This window comes from Oreochromis aureus, linkage group 7 (genome assembly GCF_013358895.1).
Source record: "Oreochromis aureus strain Israel breed Guangdong linkage group 7, ZZ_aureus, whole genome shotgun sequence".
NCBI classification, from domain to species: domain Eukaryota; kingdom Metazoa; phylum Chordata; class Actinopteri; order Cichliformes; family Cichlidae; genus Oreochromis; species Oreochromis aureus.
Window position 1 is genome coordinate 14,775,210 of NC_052948.1, and position 17,752 is coordinate 14,792,961.

General features: G+C 38.5%; 2 protein-coding genes across 2 annotated transcripts; both read right to left on the minus strand.

The window, feature by feature from the left end:
• Positions 1-4,438: 4,438 nt before the first annotated feature.
• LOC120440833 lies at positions 4,439-11,213 on the minus strand. Its single transcript, XM_039614177.1, has 6 exons — positions 11,174-11,213; positions 10,956-11,093; positions 10,261-10,355; positions 6,495-6,742; positions 6,049-6,184; positions 4,439-5,763 (listed from the first exon to the last, which is right to left on the minus strand). Exons 1-6 carry the CDS (start codon positions 11,211-11,213, stop codon positions 5,011-5,013), a joined length of 1,410 nt encoding a protein of 469 aa, XP_039470111.1. The 3' UTR covers positions 4,439-5,010.
• Positions 11,214-11,358: 145 nt separating this feature from the next.
• Positions 11,359-15,084, minus strand: LOC116316760 (mucin-2-like). Its single transcript, XM_039615652.1, has 8 exons — positions 15,063-15,084; positions 14,710-14,821; positions 14,392-14,482; positions 14,177-14,310; positions 13,847-14,060; positions 13,108-13,233; positions 12,899-13,013; positions 11,359-11,435 (listed from the first exon to the last, which is right to left on the minus strand). The coding sequence occupies exons 2-8, from the start codon at positions 14,812-14,814 to the stop codon at positions 11,426-11,428; spliced, it is 795 nt and encodes a 264-aa protein (XP_039471586.1). The 5' UTR covers positions 14,815-14,821; positions 15,063-15,084; the 3' UTR covers positions 11,359-11,425.
• Between the last annotated feature and the right edge of the window lie 2,668 nt (positions 15,085-17,752).

Sequence of the window (17,752 nt, forward strand, 5' to 3'; positions counted from 1 at the left end):
TCACTGACGGGAGAGCAAAATCGAATTGTCTAAAACTATGCATGAGCACTCAGGTATCGAAAATCTGCTGGCGTCCTGGATGACATCTGTGTTTGGACAATGGAAAGGTGTGGCTATGTCAGTGAGGCTTTCTTTGACTGTATTTTTGGGAATACTGGTCATGGCTAGTTGTTCTATCATTCCTTGTGTCAGAGGATTGTTGGTAAAGATAATGGCAAGGGTTGCGAACCCTGGCTGGGTTGAGGGCATCTATTAGATGAACTTAGAACCCATAGAGTGGGGCAGGGAGTGATACAACATAAGGTGTGGTGACATTCCTTGTTGGAATGTCAGAAGAAATGTGGGGATTCAGAAATTCTTTTATTCTTACTATATAATCTGCATTATTATGATTGCATTAAGAACATGTTTTACAGCATTGTTTATCGGTAATATTGTTTACAGGGTTCATATTGCATTGAATACGTTTGTCATCGCATTCATTCTATTCACAGGTTTAGTTCATTTTATACACATTGCATATCTGTGCTTGTTTAGAGTTGATGTTCTATCCAAGAGGGTTTTAAGCTTCACTGGTGAGAGTGTCCAGGTGATACATGTTGAGGGAAGATGAGAACATAGCAGGTTAATTGCATGCATGCTTACAATACTCATAAATCTAGTAGCAGGCCTGAGCGAGGGCCCAAGTGTCTTGTGCTTCTTATTTGAGACCTGCGCCAATTCAGTTTACTTAGTGATTGATGACGAGGGTCCATTCCACTAGATTTCCACTAGAGAGGGACCCAGGAAAGGAGCAGAGACCACTTAAGCATGAAGTGTTTTCAAGTGGGAGCTGGCGTTTTATTACTGGACCACCTAGATGACGTGAGGTTATTGTCTGGTTTGCTGAGTCAGGGGACGGCTAGAGAGGGTCAGAGCAAAGGCAGTGGACCTGGGAATGGATGGATGCCATTAATGGATCCAGAGCTGACAGAGTGGGTCGAAGAGTGACACAAGAAAATGGTGTAGTGACGTCTCTGGAAGAGACGTCAAGAGAGGGAATTGTGGAATTACAGGGATTATTTTACATAACCATCATCTTTATCATTGCATTAATTATCATTTCATCCAAGCATTTATTGAAGTTGCTGGCATTATGTTATAATTTGTATTACAGGGGTTATCATAATCAAATATTAACATGTTTATTACAGGTGCAGTTATAACCACTTTAAATTGTTGAGTTAAATCTATAATCTTAAAAGCTTATATGCTGAGTATATTGCTACAGTAAAATAGTAGCTGAGCAAAGGCCTGAATGTATTCAGCTTCTTGTTGCATTTGAGTTTGCCTAGCAACAGGTGACGCAAAGAGGAGGACAAGTCCATGGGGACCTCAAAGGCCTGAGATCATCACCATATTTGGATGGATGCCAGAAAGGGGAACTTCTGTGTCTGCATTTATCTCTTAGAATAGATCAGTGTCTGTAGAAGAGGCAAATAATGTTCTTAAGATGCAAATTATGTGCTTGTAAACGCAAGAGGGGGGGTTATAATACCCTGACAATATAAAAACAATCTGAAGTGTATTTTTGGGTGGGGATTTACAACTGATGGTTTCCAGTGTACGTCTCCCCACGCTGCGTGTATTCATTAAAAATCAATTGTTTGATCGACCTCTTTTGGACCATCATTATTTTACTCTCATCCTCAATTTCGGACCCGTAACACTAGTCAGATAGTTTAATCAACGTGTGTTTGGGTGATCAGAAACATTTGACACCAAGTTAATACTGCAAATATACACAATCTAAGTTATTACAATTATCAAGGATAGTTAAGTTGTTTTAATAGGGAGAGAAGGAAACACTAAGCATTTAGGAGGGTAAGCCTGTAGGGGTCAATAACCATAACACTGAACTATGTTCCTGTTCGGCTCTTCCATGAAGATGATGTTACATTTTTAATTTTCGTTCTTTCTTCGTAGATTAAGCTTCTGGATTCATCGCCGGTGGTACTGACACATAGCCAGTGCTCCTGTGTGGCAGGCGCTGTTATGTGCAATCACACAGTGGCATTGCTCTTCCAAACAGCACACTACTCACAACTCAGAGTGCCGGTTGTCCCCCCTGTGCATAGCTGCATGGAATCTGAACAGCAATGGCACAAGCCACGGACAGTGGTAATTTAAATGAGGTTAAAGTTTTTGAATTAGTCCATGTTTACATATGAACAGCAACACCATCCATAGTAAATGTGTCTTCTGTTAGGGTGTGAAGCCAGGACCCATCAACTCCATGATCTTCACTAAGCCAGTACCAAATAGGATGGCCCAGACTGGAGTATGGTAATTAGATTTGTAAAATTTGGTTTCCTGTGTTACAAATGCATGTAAGTAAAATAGTAAGTAAAATTTATTTATATAGCGCTTTTCACAGATAAAAATCACAAAGTGCTTTACAACACAGGAAATGGGAATATAAAAACAATATAACAGTAAATAAAACAATGTAAAACAATAAAACTATAAAAACAGCATAAGAGGAAATTAATCAAATGCTTTTCTAAATAAAAATGTCTTCAGCTGTTTCTTAAAAGAATCAATGGAGTCCGTGCAGCGAAGAGACAGTGGGAGAGAATTCCACAACCGTGGTGCCACAGTCTGAAAGGCCCGATCACCACGAGTTTTAAAACGAGTGCACGGTACCACCAGCAGTCTCTGATCTAATGACCTTAAAGCCCGAGAAGATGTATGTGGTTTCAGCAGGTCAGATAAATATTGGGGAGCCTGACCATGTAGGGCCCTAAAGGTTAGAACTAAAATTTTAAAATGAAACCTAAAATTTACAGGCAACCAGTGAAGGGAGGCCAAGATTGGAGTGATATGCGACCTTCTCTTGGTGCCTGTTAAGAGACGTGCTGCAGCATTCTGCACAGTCTGAAGACGATTTAAGGCTGATTTGTTAAAACAAGTAAAAAGGCCATTACAATAGTCTAAACGAGAAGAAATAAAAGCATGAATAATCATCTCAAGTTCAAGCTTTGATACCATTAGTCTGAGTTTAGAAATATTCCGTAAATGATAAAAACAGTTTCGGACCAGCTGCTTAGAATGTTGCTCAAGCGACATCGAGCTGTCAAATATGACACCGAGGTTTCTAAGGCTTGATTTTACATAAGGGTCTAAGAAGCTGATATGCTGTCTAATTTCTGGGACCATGTGGTCTGGAGCAATAATAAATAGCAATGTTGCTATTTGTTCATACATACATGTGTCAGAATAGGTATTAATTTACATACAACATTACACTTTCTGAAGACGGCTAACTCAGTCATGTACATATACATCCCAGTCTCTAACTTATGCACCACTGTTTTACACCTTTTAGTTTTTAGTTTAGTTGTTGTTCAGTATAATAACCTTCGTCCTTGCATTATTGTCATTGATGTTTTCTTTAGGAGTGGTTTCTACAGAGGCATGGTGGGTCCGTTACCAGATCCCTGCTTGTTCAGAATAACGGAGGCATATGCAAAATTTAATATTGAGGACAGGCCACTTGTGATGAACATGAGACCTGACAAGCCCCTTGTGGAAAGTGCTTTTGGGCTGGTGCAGGAGGGCAGTGTTCTGTCATATCAGCAGCCAGTTTTGACAACCCGGTACATCACACTACACCGTGATGCACCACCAACACCGCACTTGCCTCTGGAGGGGTATGACACCTTGCCATCAGATTGTGTTTTTGTGTGCTCAGAAGAAGAGCTTCTGCATCTGAAAAGCTTGTCTGTAACTCTGGAAATGGCTCACAAAATAGAGGAAGCTACACGTGAGCAAAGCTCTTCATCTGAGTGGCATCAGCTCCGCAGGCCCAGAGTGACTGCCTCTAGGTTTCGGGAGGTGTGTCACGTCAGAGGCCAGAGCTCGGCAGTCACTAGCAGAGCGTATATTGAAGGGAACAAGGCAGACAGCAGACATGAGGAGAGGAACTGAGATGGAGCCTGCAATAGCAGCAGAGTATAGTAGGCTAATGAATGTTAACTACTCACCCTGTGGTCTGGTCATTCACCCCATTGCCCCTGGCTTGCTGCATCTCCTGATGGTGTTGTTTTTGACCCCAATGAATACCCCCAGTTTGGCCTTGTCGAATTCAAATGTCCCAATGTACAAAACTTTATTGACTGCAAATATGTGCAAATGGAATGTGGTACCCCTAAACTAAAACAGAGCCACGCATATTACTGGCAAGTGCAAGGACAACTGCTCATCAGTGGGATGCACTGGTGTGACTTTGTTGTGTGGGCACAAGAGGACTACCTAGTACAAAGAATATACATGGACACAGATGTGCACAATGCAATCAGAGAAAAGGCTGACTACTTCTTTTTCTACATATATATGCCAAAATACCTGTGTTTGGAAAAATGAACAGTGAAAACATAGCAAAAAGGAAAACAGATCCTTCAGGCTGGCTGGAACAAAATAACTGATGTTTTATTTGCAAAGTATTTCATGAATTTTTTTGTTGTTACATGTTACTTTTATGTGAAATCAATAAACTGTTATTTAAGCAATGGCATCAATTACATTTTTTAAAAACACACATTAAAACATTGAATTTGTGCAGAACTTATTTACATGGTAAGTATTTAAAAATCCATGCCTAGCATACTGACATACATTTAGACAATAGCACAACTGAATGAAGAAAATGACAAATGGTATTTTGGATGTTACAAAAGCACAATGTCACTTATGATTTTAAAACGATTTAGTGATTTACTTTATAATTTTGATAAACAATTTTGTTGAATATGAATAGTAATATAGTAGTATAATTAAACAGTATTATTAACATTCAACATTTGCAATGAATTAGAATTATCAATAACTGGAACTCAACTATCAGCACTCAAGTAACAGTTCTGTAATCAAGTTTTGTCAAGGAAGAAATGCAACTGTAGTGGCCTCAGCTGCAGGTCATTTTCCATAAGTTGTACTGGCACTGGTGTCTTGGGAAAAGTCCATCTTGTCTCACTTAACCCATTTTTTAACTAATGCTGTGTTCTGGTAATTTGACAGCATACATGCTACTGCAAACATTTGGTTGATATTGTAAACATGTGACATGGTAATGACGCTATCAAAAAGTTTGTTCTGTTTTATCCTCCTAATGACTCGCTCCACATGTACCCTGAGTCTGGCTATGGCCTGCGTCTCCTTAACCTGGTATGCTGGCATCTGCTTCTGCTTAGATAGAAAAGGTGGGCAGTACACTTTGCATTTACAACAATCGGTGATTAGGAAGCCTTTATCTACCATCACTGCCATGTCTTCAGTCAACTTCTCAGCAATGCCTGATTGTTTGAATAGTTCCTTATCACTAACCGAACCAGCATACAGATTAGAGATGAATGTCACTGGACCATGTGGAGCTATGCCAACCAGGGCTTTCATCGTACAGTGGGATTTGTACGAAGAGTACATTTCACTTTGGAGAAGTGGTGAGGATGGTGTCTGACACCTCAGCTCTGTACAGTCAAGGATCATCTGGGTGTCTGAGAAATCTTTGAATTCCTCAGGGAGGTAAGCTTGCACTTCTTCACGTGTAAGCCAGATGCATTGAGACCCCAGTGCAGTGGCAAGAAAATTTGTCCATGTTGCAATAATGCGGCTCACTGTGGACTGGTGTATGTTAAACCGGTGTGCCAGGTCCCTCTCCTTCAAACCAACTGACAGGAAAACCAGGAAAAGAAAGAACTCGTCAATTGGCTGTAGCAGCTGCCTCTGGAAGGTGAAAACAAAAGGGAAAATGTTACTCCTTAAGCTATGAAATAGTAAAATTATGCTTTTCTTGGCTAAATGTTTTGTAATGGTTATGCATACCATACTGTACCATGGGGTAAACAATGAGGTGCTGTAGTACACAGGTGTATGTATGTAAAGGATGCTGAGTCATTTAGCATATATACACCTGTGTATGTATGCTATTGTACATAATGTAATGTAATTGTACATAAATACATTAACATTACACCTTTAGTTCTAACTACCAACAAACCCATAACCTACCGTTGATGTGCGTGCAGGTGTCAACACTTCTTCGTTCCTATTGGCAGCTGACTTGGCTCTTGAAACCCGGATCATTTTATAGATGCAAGGCTCAATCAAAAACCAAAATGCCATCAAATGATCATAGCTTGGAAATCTATTCACGAGAGAGACATACATCATGTCAATCATTAATTAACATTACACACTGACATAAAAATAATGTAAACTGTGACAAATATGCTAATGGTATGCTGTATAACAGTCTGATTAAGAGTCTATTTGGTGTTGTATTTTACCTGTAGCATATTGTTTAAATACTAAAGCATCTACATGAAACATACAATCAGCAGAGAAAAAGTAAATATCTATTTTGTTTTCATTAAGACTGGAAACACTTTCGAAATTTAACTGATGGTGACTTTGGTATATTTTAAACAGTTAGCTTGAATAGAGCTTAGGTGTACCTGGTATAGAATCGGATGTCAGTGTCGGAGCCAGCAAAACGCTGTAACCCAAATTCTCGCTGGACACGTAACTCCTGTATTTCCTTCCTCAGAGTCTCCACGTCTTTGGACAGGTCTTCTGCAGCTGATGCAGATATGTCTAATGCAGACGGCTCAGGGACTGAGCAGTAGTCATGATCTCTTGTAAGACTGTGCTCTTCTTGATCGTCAGCAGGAACTAGTTCAGGGCGTCGCTCCGTTCCCAAACACTACGCCGCGGTGGTTCACCTTTAAAGCCATTCCACTCAAAAAGTGTTGGTACAGCACCTTTAATAAGCCGCCTTCGACCATCAAGGGTTGTTGGCTCTATGAGTTGATCACTGGCAAAGTGTCTGCTACAGACCCTGGTGTGAGAGGTAATCGTGAAATGATCCCGGCGTATGTTTACCAGCCATTGTCTTCTCAAGTCGGAATGGGTCGGAAAGCCATGAAAACTTAGTATGCCGTTAAATTTGGCTGAAGCCGAACAAAGTGGGACACAGCAATGCTCGGAGTATTTCTTCTCCTGTTTTTGAAAATGTTCTGTTTTAAATACTTTCCTTTTTATACTCATTCTGAAGTGACATTAGCATAGCTACCGATAGATAAACAAACACACCGGAAACGTCCAAGCTGTAGTATTTGGAAACGGAAATACGTCACATGCCCTAGTGCAAATAGTCCATAGGCAGAATGCTACAGGCATAGTTCTAAAGAATGTAGCCTCATGGGCAGTGTAGTCCGTGTTGCAGGGAGAATGGACTGCCATATACGTTATGTGTCTGTGAGCAAGAGGAGGGAGAAAAAGGATAGTGGAAAAGTACGAGCTGTCATCGAGCAAAAACGGGAGCTGGAAGCATGTAAATATAATAATAACCACTGCAGCCAAGAAGAGTGCCTGACGAGCCCAGTTGTAAGTACGCTATTAAGACTCGACTGTACACTGTGTTCGTGTTTTCCTCCGAAACAATAAGTTCCGTTGGAGCAGCCTTTCAATGCCTCTCTCTGTCTCTCGCAAGCAAAGTTGACCCACACAACAAAGTAAAGCTATTTTTCGGCTACGAGCCCGACACAGAACCCGACGTATTAGTCAGAGGTCCCTTTACTAAGGTTTGGAGCCGCGGACCTTCAGTAATAGTAATAAATCACACAGCAATAGTACATTCACGTAGTTGTAAAAAGCATGATAATATATTAAGTAATCCAAAATATTCAGAATACGTTACTCTCACTGAGTAACGTAACGGAATACGTTACAGAATACATTTTTGGGGCATGTATTCTGTAATCTGTAACGGAATACATTTTAAAAGTAACCTTCCCAATACTGCTTATGCTGCTTTTCATTTAAAAGCCAAGCATTAAGACAGCCAGATATATCTGACTTTCAGGGAAGCAAGAGGATATTTGTAAGTTTCTGCTCAAAGAGTAGTAATGTCTTTATTTGAATGGAAGGCATTCCTTTCAATTTGAAAAGAATAAAAAGAAAACTTCATTTGACTTCACATGTGCCAAATTTCTGGACTTGATACTTTGAATGTTTTTAAGGCAATTTAATGTATCAAAGAAAATATACAAATCTATAACTTGCAATGTTGAAACATTACACAAATCAGACACAAATCTGCATTTGTAATACTTTCATATAATACATTTAATTAGATATATATAAACATATGCTGCATGAATATTTTCCATAGAAAAAATTTAGTCTTCAGTTAAACTTTGACTTACACTGTGCTGTGGTTCCAGATGGATGTGAAGATTTGTTTTGTGATCCCATACAAATATCAGACCAATGTTAAATTGGATGAACAGATGGAAACCAAACTTTCTTTTGGTGTACCAGATCTCATTATCATTTTGAAAACTTTCATCCTCTTCATATTTATCCTTTGATAGTGTGATTTCCTTTCTCTATAAAGGAAATGAAAGGGGGGATTTCTTTTAATGAAATTCAAAAATCCTTTACAAAGGACTTACAGTCTTTAAAGAAACCTTTACAAATTACTACTACTATTACCACTACTGACCAATAATTACTAATCCATTCCCTTTTTGATGTGCATGTTTATTCAATTGTTTTTTTAAAATTGAATTCTTCTGGCCTTACCCCCAGCTGGATCTTGATCTTTCGGGAACATATGGTGTTTGAAGATTCACACATCTCATTTTCTATGATAATTCTAAAGTTCTCTTCAGCTGTTTTATTGTCACAGTTATTCTTCAAAGAGACAAAGAGAGATTTCATTAAATAAATATTCAGCTTGGCCTGAGATTCCCTGAATTTTATAATTAAATATTGCTAAATAGCTTGCTTATTTAAAATTGTGAGAAAATATATTTAAAAATATTGTGACAGCTTTTGAATTTTAATGTTAATTATGATTCTTATGATAAGAATGTTTAATATTTTATCCCAGAAAACCTAGGTGAGCAAAACAAAATAAGCATACAAATATTTGGGATAAAGTAGGCATGCATTACCATGACAGCAACATAGGGACACAGTCCTTGAAACTCATATGCTTTCTGATCACATGTAATGTAGTGTCTACTTCCAGTAATAATGCAAGTTCCTGGGACAGAGACAGCCAGATTTACACTCAGTGGCATCCTGGGAGGATAGAAAGATCACAGTGAGAGAAACAACACACACAAAAAAAAAAGAAAACAGACGAGTTGGTAAAACCAACTTAAAACTGATAAGCGTAAAGAACTAAACACACAATATGTATCTACATCTTGAAAGTAGGTAGTAGACCGAACATAATGGGACTTGATCTGCAAAAACAGCTTACACATTCATTGTCAAGATTTAAACAAGTTCGAGCACACTGCAGTCCAACATCTCCTACATCTGCAATGGAGCAGTTGAAGTATTTTTTTGGAGAAGGGCATGCTGTAACAGAAGCAGGAACTACTTTAGTATTCTTTAAATTAACTACAATTAATTTTATAGCAGAAAAAGGATAAAAAACTGACTTAAAGAGCCAGCTGCCCGAGGATCGCAATGAAGAACTCCATCAGTGCACACGCTAGAAAGACAACAAAAAATGTAATGAAATACAAAAGGACTTTAAAATGTAGTTTCTATCAATCTGACATATTGCTTACATTACAGTCATGCTTAATCCTTAGTTTAGGATATTTCATTTGGAGTCCTGAAGTGACTCACCAATGGTCATCTCTGATGCTGATGGTCTTCTCTGGTTCAGTGGTTTCTTCATTATGATAACAGGGACACTTTGGGAACACACATGTTGTTGTCATGTAGGTAATGATCCTCAGCACAGGAACAGCCATCCGCGGGCAAGAAGTTAGAGGTGCAGCTCTGCTCCTTTGAGCTCAGTGATCTGCAAGTCAGCTGGCATCTCTGATGTATGTAAGAGAAGGTCTGAGATGCTGGGCAGTTCTTAGTGTGTTTGTCTGTTTTATGAAAAATATGACAGTGATTACCTCATAGTTTAGCACCAACCAATAAAAAGAGAACATGCTATTCAAACTTCATTACCATTTCACAACATAGTGAAAGATGAACTTACTGCACGCATCCTTTCTCCAGTCTGTCAAGAACACTCCCTTTGATGCACAAGCTCTTGCATAGGAGGAGAAGACAGCACACAGGCAGTCCTCGGTCTTCTCACAGTTACAGCTAGCATGAATACATCGCTGCAAACGACAGCAAACACTTCTATTATATTACAGTCCCACCGAATTAAGGACAAACAGAGAGGTTTATTTATACCTTGTAGTAAATCTCAGGATCCATCACAGAATGGCACCGAGCAAAGGTACTATTTGACTGTCGTAGCAAGGCGCCCCAGTGCTTGGCATACTTTTCTATAAGAAGATGAACAGTTTTGAAGATTTTTGCACTTATTATATTTCTCTTGTGATCAAATACATATATCACAGAAAATCTGTTTTAAGCAAAGAAAAAATGAAAAGACATATTGATTGATGATAATATGCTTGATGATAATAGTTACAGTTTACCATTTTCCATGCTAAGAGAGCAAGGGTCATCAAGTCGTCCTTGTCCATCTTTGCATGTATAGTCAGTTTTCCAAGAATTACTAGAAGTTGCTTCTTTTCCCTCCACCATCCCCTTCATGTCATCAGATAGCATCATGTTGTAATTCCCACATAAACCTAAGAATTGAAAGAAATCCAGTAAGTACAAAGGCTCTAAAAACAATTGACTCAATAACAGTTTTGAGCATTTTTTTTCTTTTTCTTCTGTTTTTGATTAGATTTTTTATTACAGTGTGATGACTTTGTGGGGAAAACAAACAACACAGAAATGATAATAATTACTGTTACCTTCCCGCTGAGATAAACTCCATCCTTCAAGACCCATAGTATATTGATATTTTAATATATACATATTAACTGAAAGTTGTACTTCTGATCATGGTTAATGGCTAATATGAAACCTACCACGTGTCTTTTCTCTGTAGCTCTGCTCCAGACTGACATAGACTTGCATCAGAGGCACATGCTGGATCTGAATTTGTAAACCAAAACTTGTCTGGAGCATGATGTGAAAGGACGAAGCATGGAATATACTGATGTCTCCTGTGAGTCAAGAGAAAAATAACAATCAGAAAATCATATTTAACATAAAACACTGAACTACATCTTAGTTTCTGACATACCTGAGTCATAAGGCAAAATGTCCTCCTGTCCATTCTTCATCTTCACTCTGCCTTCAGAGGTGAAAATGATGGCCTAAATGAAAAAATAAATTGCTATCAGAGTGTGGCTCATTGTAAATTATTACAAGTACTATAGTTTTACACTCACATTGTTTTTGTCACTGTTCAGCTGAATTTTCAAGGTCTTGAGACAAGTGTCGTATTCTTGATTTGCACATTGTGTCAAATGGACCAGAATGGTAAAATTTGGACTCACATAATCCTGAAATATAGATAGAACACTATAAGCATGCCTATATAAAATGCTACCTTAATATCAGAAGACTGTATATCTTTAACAGTTGGAGGCGTTGACTCATTCACCTTGCTTTCCACTTTAGCCAGAGTGTAGAAACAGTCCCCATGGAAGTTGAAGTCTTTCCCATCAAAGGTGGTATGTATGAACCAGGGTTTTAATAGTTTTGCAATTTTCAATAGTTTTTATTTTTATTTAGTTTTGACTTCAGATTTTCAATTTTATTTTAGTTTTAATTAGTTTTTACCAATTGTTTGCTAGTTTAGTTTAGTTTTTATTTTTTTGAAAATCCTTAGTTTCAGTTTAGTTTTGATTAGTTTCAGTTATAGTTTTAGTTGTGTTTGCAATAATTAAGTGTAACAAAATCCCAGTTTCATCATATCAGTCATTCTCTTATGCTTATCCTTGGGTATGTTGCTATTCCAGCTACCATACCCTGCACAGGTCGCCTGTCTGTCGCAGGGTTAACATGCAGAGACAGACAACTCACATTCCCACCTATGGGTTCTTTAAATAAATAAATAAATAAATAAATTAGGGCAGATGAACAACCGTTGATACCAGGCAACTATAAAATGTATATCTTGGCCCCAATGAGACTATTAACTCTTGCAGCACCGGGTGTTAAGGCAGTTGACTCACACAGTTATGTAGATATCCCTGTCCTGTTGTCTCGGGATGCATCACGCTGCCTTGCCTGGGGTTAGCTTCTGTTTCTGGGGATGAGGGTTGGGCGTGCTCCCTTACCTTCTCCAGGTAAGCTAGGTTAGGCTTCTTGTGTGAGCTTTTCAAGTGCACTTTAAGGTTTGTGGGATTTTTTTCCCTTTAGAAATGTCCCTCATAATTTGTGTCGTTCCACTACAAGACACTTGCTTTATCCAAAACACAATCATATTCAAAGTAATCCCAAATTGGAAGCTGAGGCTTTCTCCAGACTTTTCCTGACATGATTCTGCGCGTGGACGGAGCAGCGACACAGACGACTTGACTAACGTACTGCCACCTGCTGGCATAATGAGACACAGCAAGAAAAAAACCTGGAAACTAAACTTCTTTTTTACCCTTGACTATTGTATGACGCACACATCAACGAAAACTAAACACATTTTTGCTATAAATTCCGTTAATTTTAGTTAGTTTTGTGAACACTTATTACAGTTTTAGTTAGTTTTCCTTTTTTCGCTTTTATTTTTATTTCCGTTAACGAAAATGTTTTTTCACTTCTAGTTTTCGTTATTTCGTTAGTTTTAGTTAACGATAATAACCTTGGTATGAACCCTCTTCAACTGAACATGTAGCATGCATTTGAAGACTCTCACAAGACCATTTACCTGCAAAGCATGTACTGAACAAACAGATTTAAGGTAAAAGCACACACTAATGAATCACAAATAATACTTTCTGAGTAACATGAGTAATGTGAAACATACCAGTTTTTTCCCTCCTCTTGGTAAATCTCATTGGACTCATAGATTTTGTCACGTTTGCACGGACATTCAGAAAGAGGAATACACCCCCTCATGGAAACATCATTAAACACAGTTCCTGATGAAGACATGACATGAAAATGTTTTTAGACTGCATATGTTACTGGTAGTTAAACATTCAGGCATGATGAGTACAAAGAAACAGCACCAACCAGGAGGACAGAAGCAGCCGTCTATGTTTTGATCTTCACAAAGTAAACTTGTGTCTGGGAATCTGCAGGTATCGATGCAAGGAGACCCATACTCATCATATACCATGGTGGGCGGACAGTGTTTAGCTGTGAATATATATACTACAATTAAAATATGGTGAATACGTGGATGGGATTTATTATTATCTATTGTACCACTAAATCAATAATCCTTTTCCATCTTTATTCACTTTACATTTAAGGAATTATTTGAAGGAAAAGTGTGTTTTTAAGTTAGGACATCAAACCATATAAACAACACTGGTGAACATTACCAACAATTTTCTCATAAGTTCTATGAACTCATCTTGTCCTGCTAGATATTTGTAGTGCAACTGACACTAATAAAGAGTGCAGTATGTCTGCATTACTAAAGGAATGCCCAATGTTTTATTATCAGCTAGATTCCTGTTTCTTAAGGTTTCAATCACTCTTCTGTGCATAAAATACCCCGTATTGTCACAGAAACTTTCTATCTATATTTTCATTGTTAAATTCAGTAGTAAGAAAACAAATTGCTCTCAAAATGCAAGATCGTGGCGCCTAGAATTTCAAAAGCTGAAAAATAGTTAGCGTCTTTAGTTATCAGGTTGTTAATCTGTTTATCTTCCAGGAAGATTTTGCAGGAGAAAATGTAATTCTTTAAATGCATGTGTCAACGTCTTGAGAAAGGAGTAAAAATGACAACATAAAACCTTACCACACAACTCGGGAGTCCTCCAGTTGGGAGGTTTTCCCCCAGCATGGGAGCACTGTCGAGAGAACTCAGAGTATGTGCTGCAGACACAGGAGTCATTTGTATTGCTACAGCGGCACATATCCTGCATACAGGCTTTAATGTAAGGCTCAGGGTCAATCTGATCGGTGCAGGAGCTCCAGGATTTATCTTCAAAGAAGTCTTTGCAGATGTTTTCCTTAAAGGTACAGAAGAGACAGGTAATAGAGGCATAGTTAATCTGTGCAGAAGGTTTTACGCAAATACATATCACAACATAGCTATTGTTAAAGCTAGCTGGATAATAAAACTCACAAACTCCTCGCACTCCTCTGTCACATTCTCAGTCTCCAGTGATGTATCTGCCTCTTCATTGGGGTCCTCACAGTTATCATTTGGACGAGGGGTTCTCCATTTCTTGCCAAACTTCATGGGGCTGATTTGTTGACCTGTATATGATGACATTAATGGTTACATTCTACCGCCTTCATATTACAGGTAAAACAAATTAATATGAAATTAATATACACCTTCATCACTGAAGTCATTGTAGTTTGAATTGCCATTGAAATTTCCACAAAGTGCACAAGTGCGATTAATGTATTCATCACCAATTTCCACCTGAAAAACAAAGGAAACACGGGAAAAGGTTCATATTATTTATTGTTGTTTATTAAGCAATGAGATGACTGAACCACTGATTAATCAAAGGCAAAAAAGTATTGTCTCTTCTTCTTGTTCTTTTTTATTCTTCTTCAGAAAATGTTGATGTTTAACTGTTTCAATCTCGTGTCTTGATTCTCTGTAAATGTCAACAGTGTAGAAAAAAAAGAAGTCTGAATTATTACCATGACTGCATTGTTGTACCACATGACAGTGATGCCAACCTTTGTGTGGAGCTTGATGTGAAAGTCATTTTTTTCCAGTTGTATTCCAGCCTGGTAGTATGGCATTTTGACACTGTGAAAAAGAAAAAGAAACAAACAAAAAAAGAGAGAAAGTACAGGAAATTTGGCTTCATCTGTTAATTTTGGGGACAGGGCCGTGCAGAGACGTTTATAGGGGCGGGTGCTCAAAGCTAAAAAGGGGCACATTGAACCAGGGTGAATAACAACAACACACATTCATCAAGAATCTAATATGGGATCGCATCATACTATATCACTGTTGTGAGGCAAAGCAAACGTAGCCTATGTTTTACCTGATGGGTACAATGTTGCTGTTGAGGGGTTGCTGCTGCTCCTGCTGCTGATAGTGTTGGAGGGCAGGGCTGTGCTGATCTGAGACTGTAGACATTAAAAAGTCCATAGGAGAGATGGTAGCTGATTAAACAAGTGTCATGAGATAATAACAAAATGCAAAGATTGGTGACAGCGCTTGGAACCATAAGGCAACAAAAAACTGAGAAATAAACTAGACCCTGCCTGTGAATCACTCTTTGCCTCTCTTCCTCCTTCCATCCACTCATTTCATCTATCACTCTCCACTTGCTGTCCATCTGAGAACAAGGCACAACTTGCTATTGCAATAAACTATTATTTAATTTTCCACACTTAATGATAACAGAAAAATGTTATAGAAGCAAAACATTTCAGTTGTGCTTATTATTATTTTTATACTGGAATACCTCTACAACAACTGGTACATGTGTTAATGTTACCTGTGCTCTTTGTAATCCAGCTGCTGAGGGATCCACTGCCTTTAGTAGCCTCACACAGCTCCTACTGTTTCCTCCTCATGTCCTTACCAGCCATGTCTGGACAATGTTATATTATGAGTAATAATTCAAAATCCATATACATAAACACACACATGCATGCACACACAGTGACATTTTAGACCTTCTTCAGAATACTGTATATACTGTGGGCACAAGTTTCCATCATGGTGCTGATCCAGAATCCTTCCCTTATTATTTATTACTAGAGCTACAATAATAAAGCAATGAGGGAAAAAAAATAATAAATTTATAATAATGTATTTATGATGATTCCATTTGTTTCACTATCCACTCTGTGCAGGAAGAAAGCTTATTACATTTTTAAACTGTAGAGATACAATAATTTTGCTGCTGTAAAATCAGCATTTTGTCTTATTTAAAATATAAATCTAATATAATCTGTTTCTTAATGTATGTTCTTTAAAATACAGTGTGTTTTTTAAAATATTATAATTATAATAATCCATAATTATTTGGACATGCATATTAGATCGTTTTAAGTGAAATATAAGCTCTCCAGAAAGGCAGGAAAAGCCCTGTAACTTACTTTAAAACTAAATATGTTCCCTAAAACGGCGGACAGAGCTACAGACCCATGACAGCCTTACCCAGTGAGCCAGCAGCTATGACCAGCACTACTTGTGCAGTTAATAAAAGGACAGGTAAAGTTTGTCGCGCTGTTGCACACACAGCACGCTCATTTGTTTCAGTTCGTCAGTTGCCACAAGACAGCTTACCAACGTGTACGTAACAAGCTAATACTCCTGTGTGCTTTAGACTACAGTGTACGCTGTACACCTACTTACTGGTTTTGTCGCATCAGTCTGTGTCTCTGAGTTAATTTGTGTTTCTCCTACAGCTCCGGACCGCAAAAAATGCGCGTGCTCTTTGTGAGCTCGTTCCCGGCTCGTAACCAGCGCGTTCTGCCGTCAAGGGCGATCATTGGTTAATGGTGATCATGTGACTGATGCAAGCCAGATCCTTTTATTTAGCAAAAATGTGATTAATAGTTAAATATTATTGTTGAGGGGCACAGACAGGACTCCACACGCACACACACATTTAAAAAAAAAATTTAAAATTAAAAAAAAAATTGCCTTAACAAAAGGGCACTTTGGGCACCCAGACGTGCCCAAAGCAGGCGTTGGATGAGGGAAAGTTGGAGGCCTAAATAAAGAGAATTACAGTAGTCCAATCTTGAAGTTATGAAAGCATGAATGAGCTTTTCAAGGTCATTGTGTCGTAGGTAGGGCATTGCTTTAGAAATTTGGCGCAGTTGGTAGAAGCTGGTTTTCACCACTGCAGCCACTTGCTTATCTAATTTGAGGGAACTATCCAACACTACTCCAAGGTTCCTGACAGTAGACGATAGATGACTGGCATAGGATCCTAAGGTCTCCGATAGCTGTTTCAAGGGCATGTGACTGTCAAAGATGATAATTTCTGTTTTGTTTTCATTAAGGGTGAGGGAGTTGTGCAGTAGCCAGTCTCTAACATCACACAAGCAGTTGAGTAACGGCAATAGCGGGGACTGGAGATCCAAATCCAGTGGGAAGTAGATTTGGATATCATCCGCATAACAATGGAAAGAAATATTATGATTTCTGAAAATTTGTCCCAGGGGTAGCAAATATAAAGAGAACAGCGTAGGACTTAACACAGACCCCTGGGGCACACCACAACGGAGGGGTGCGGAGGGGGAGGAATGATTCCCCATAGAGACAGAGAAAGACCTCTCAGTTAAGTATGATTTAAACCATGAAAGTACTTTGCCTTTAAGACCAACTACATGTTCAAGCCTTGAAAGGAGGATGTCGTGATCAACTGTATCGAAGGCAGAGGACAGGTCTAAAAGAACTAAAACCACAGAGCGCCCCGTAGTTTAATTACACACTGGCAGCTTAACACTAAATGCACATTCTAACTTGTGTAAGTTAACCTGGATCATTTATGCTTATGCAAACACCATCACTGGAAAGTACAGGACTGGGACTAAATAAATAAATAGGTCTTCATCTATAGACTACTGGTTAAAAGTTTTAGAAGACCCCAATTTTTTCAGTTATTTATTGCAATTAAATTATTTGAAGTAGTTCACTGCAAAAGCAGTTCGAATCAAATGAATAGCTTGAAATGGTACAAAGGTAATTGGTAAACTGCCAGAGGTTAAA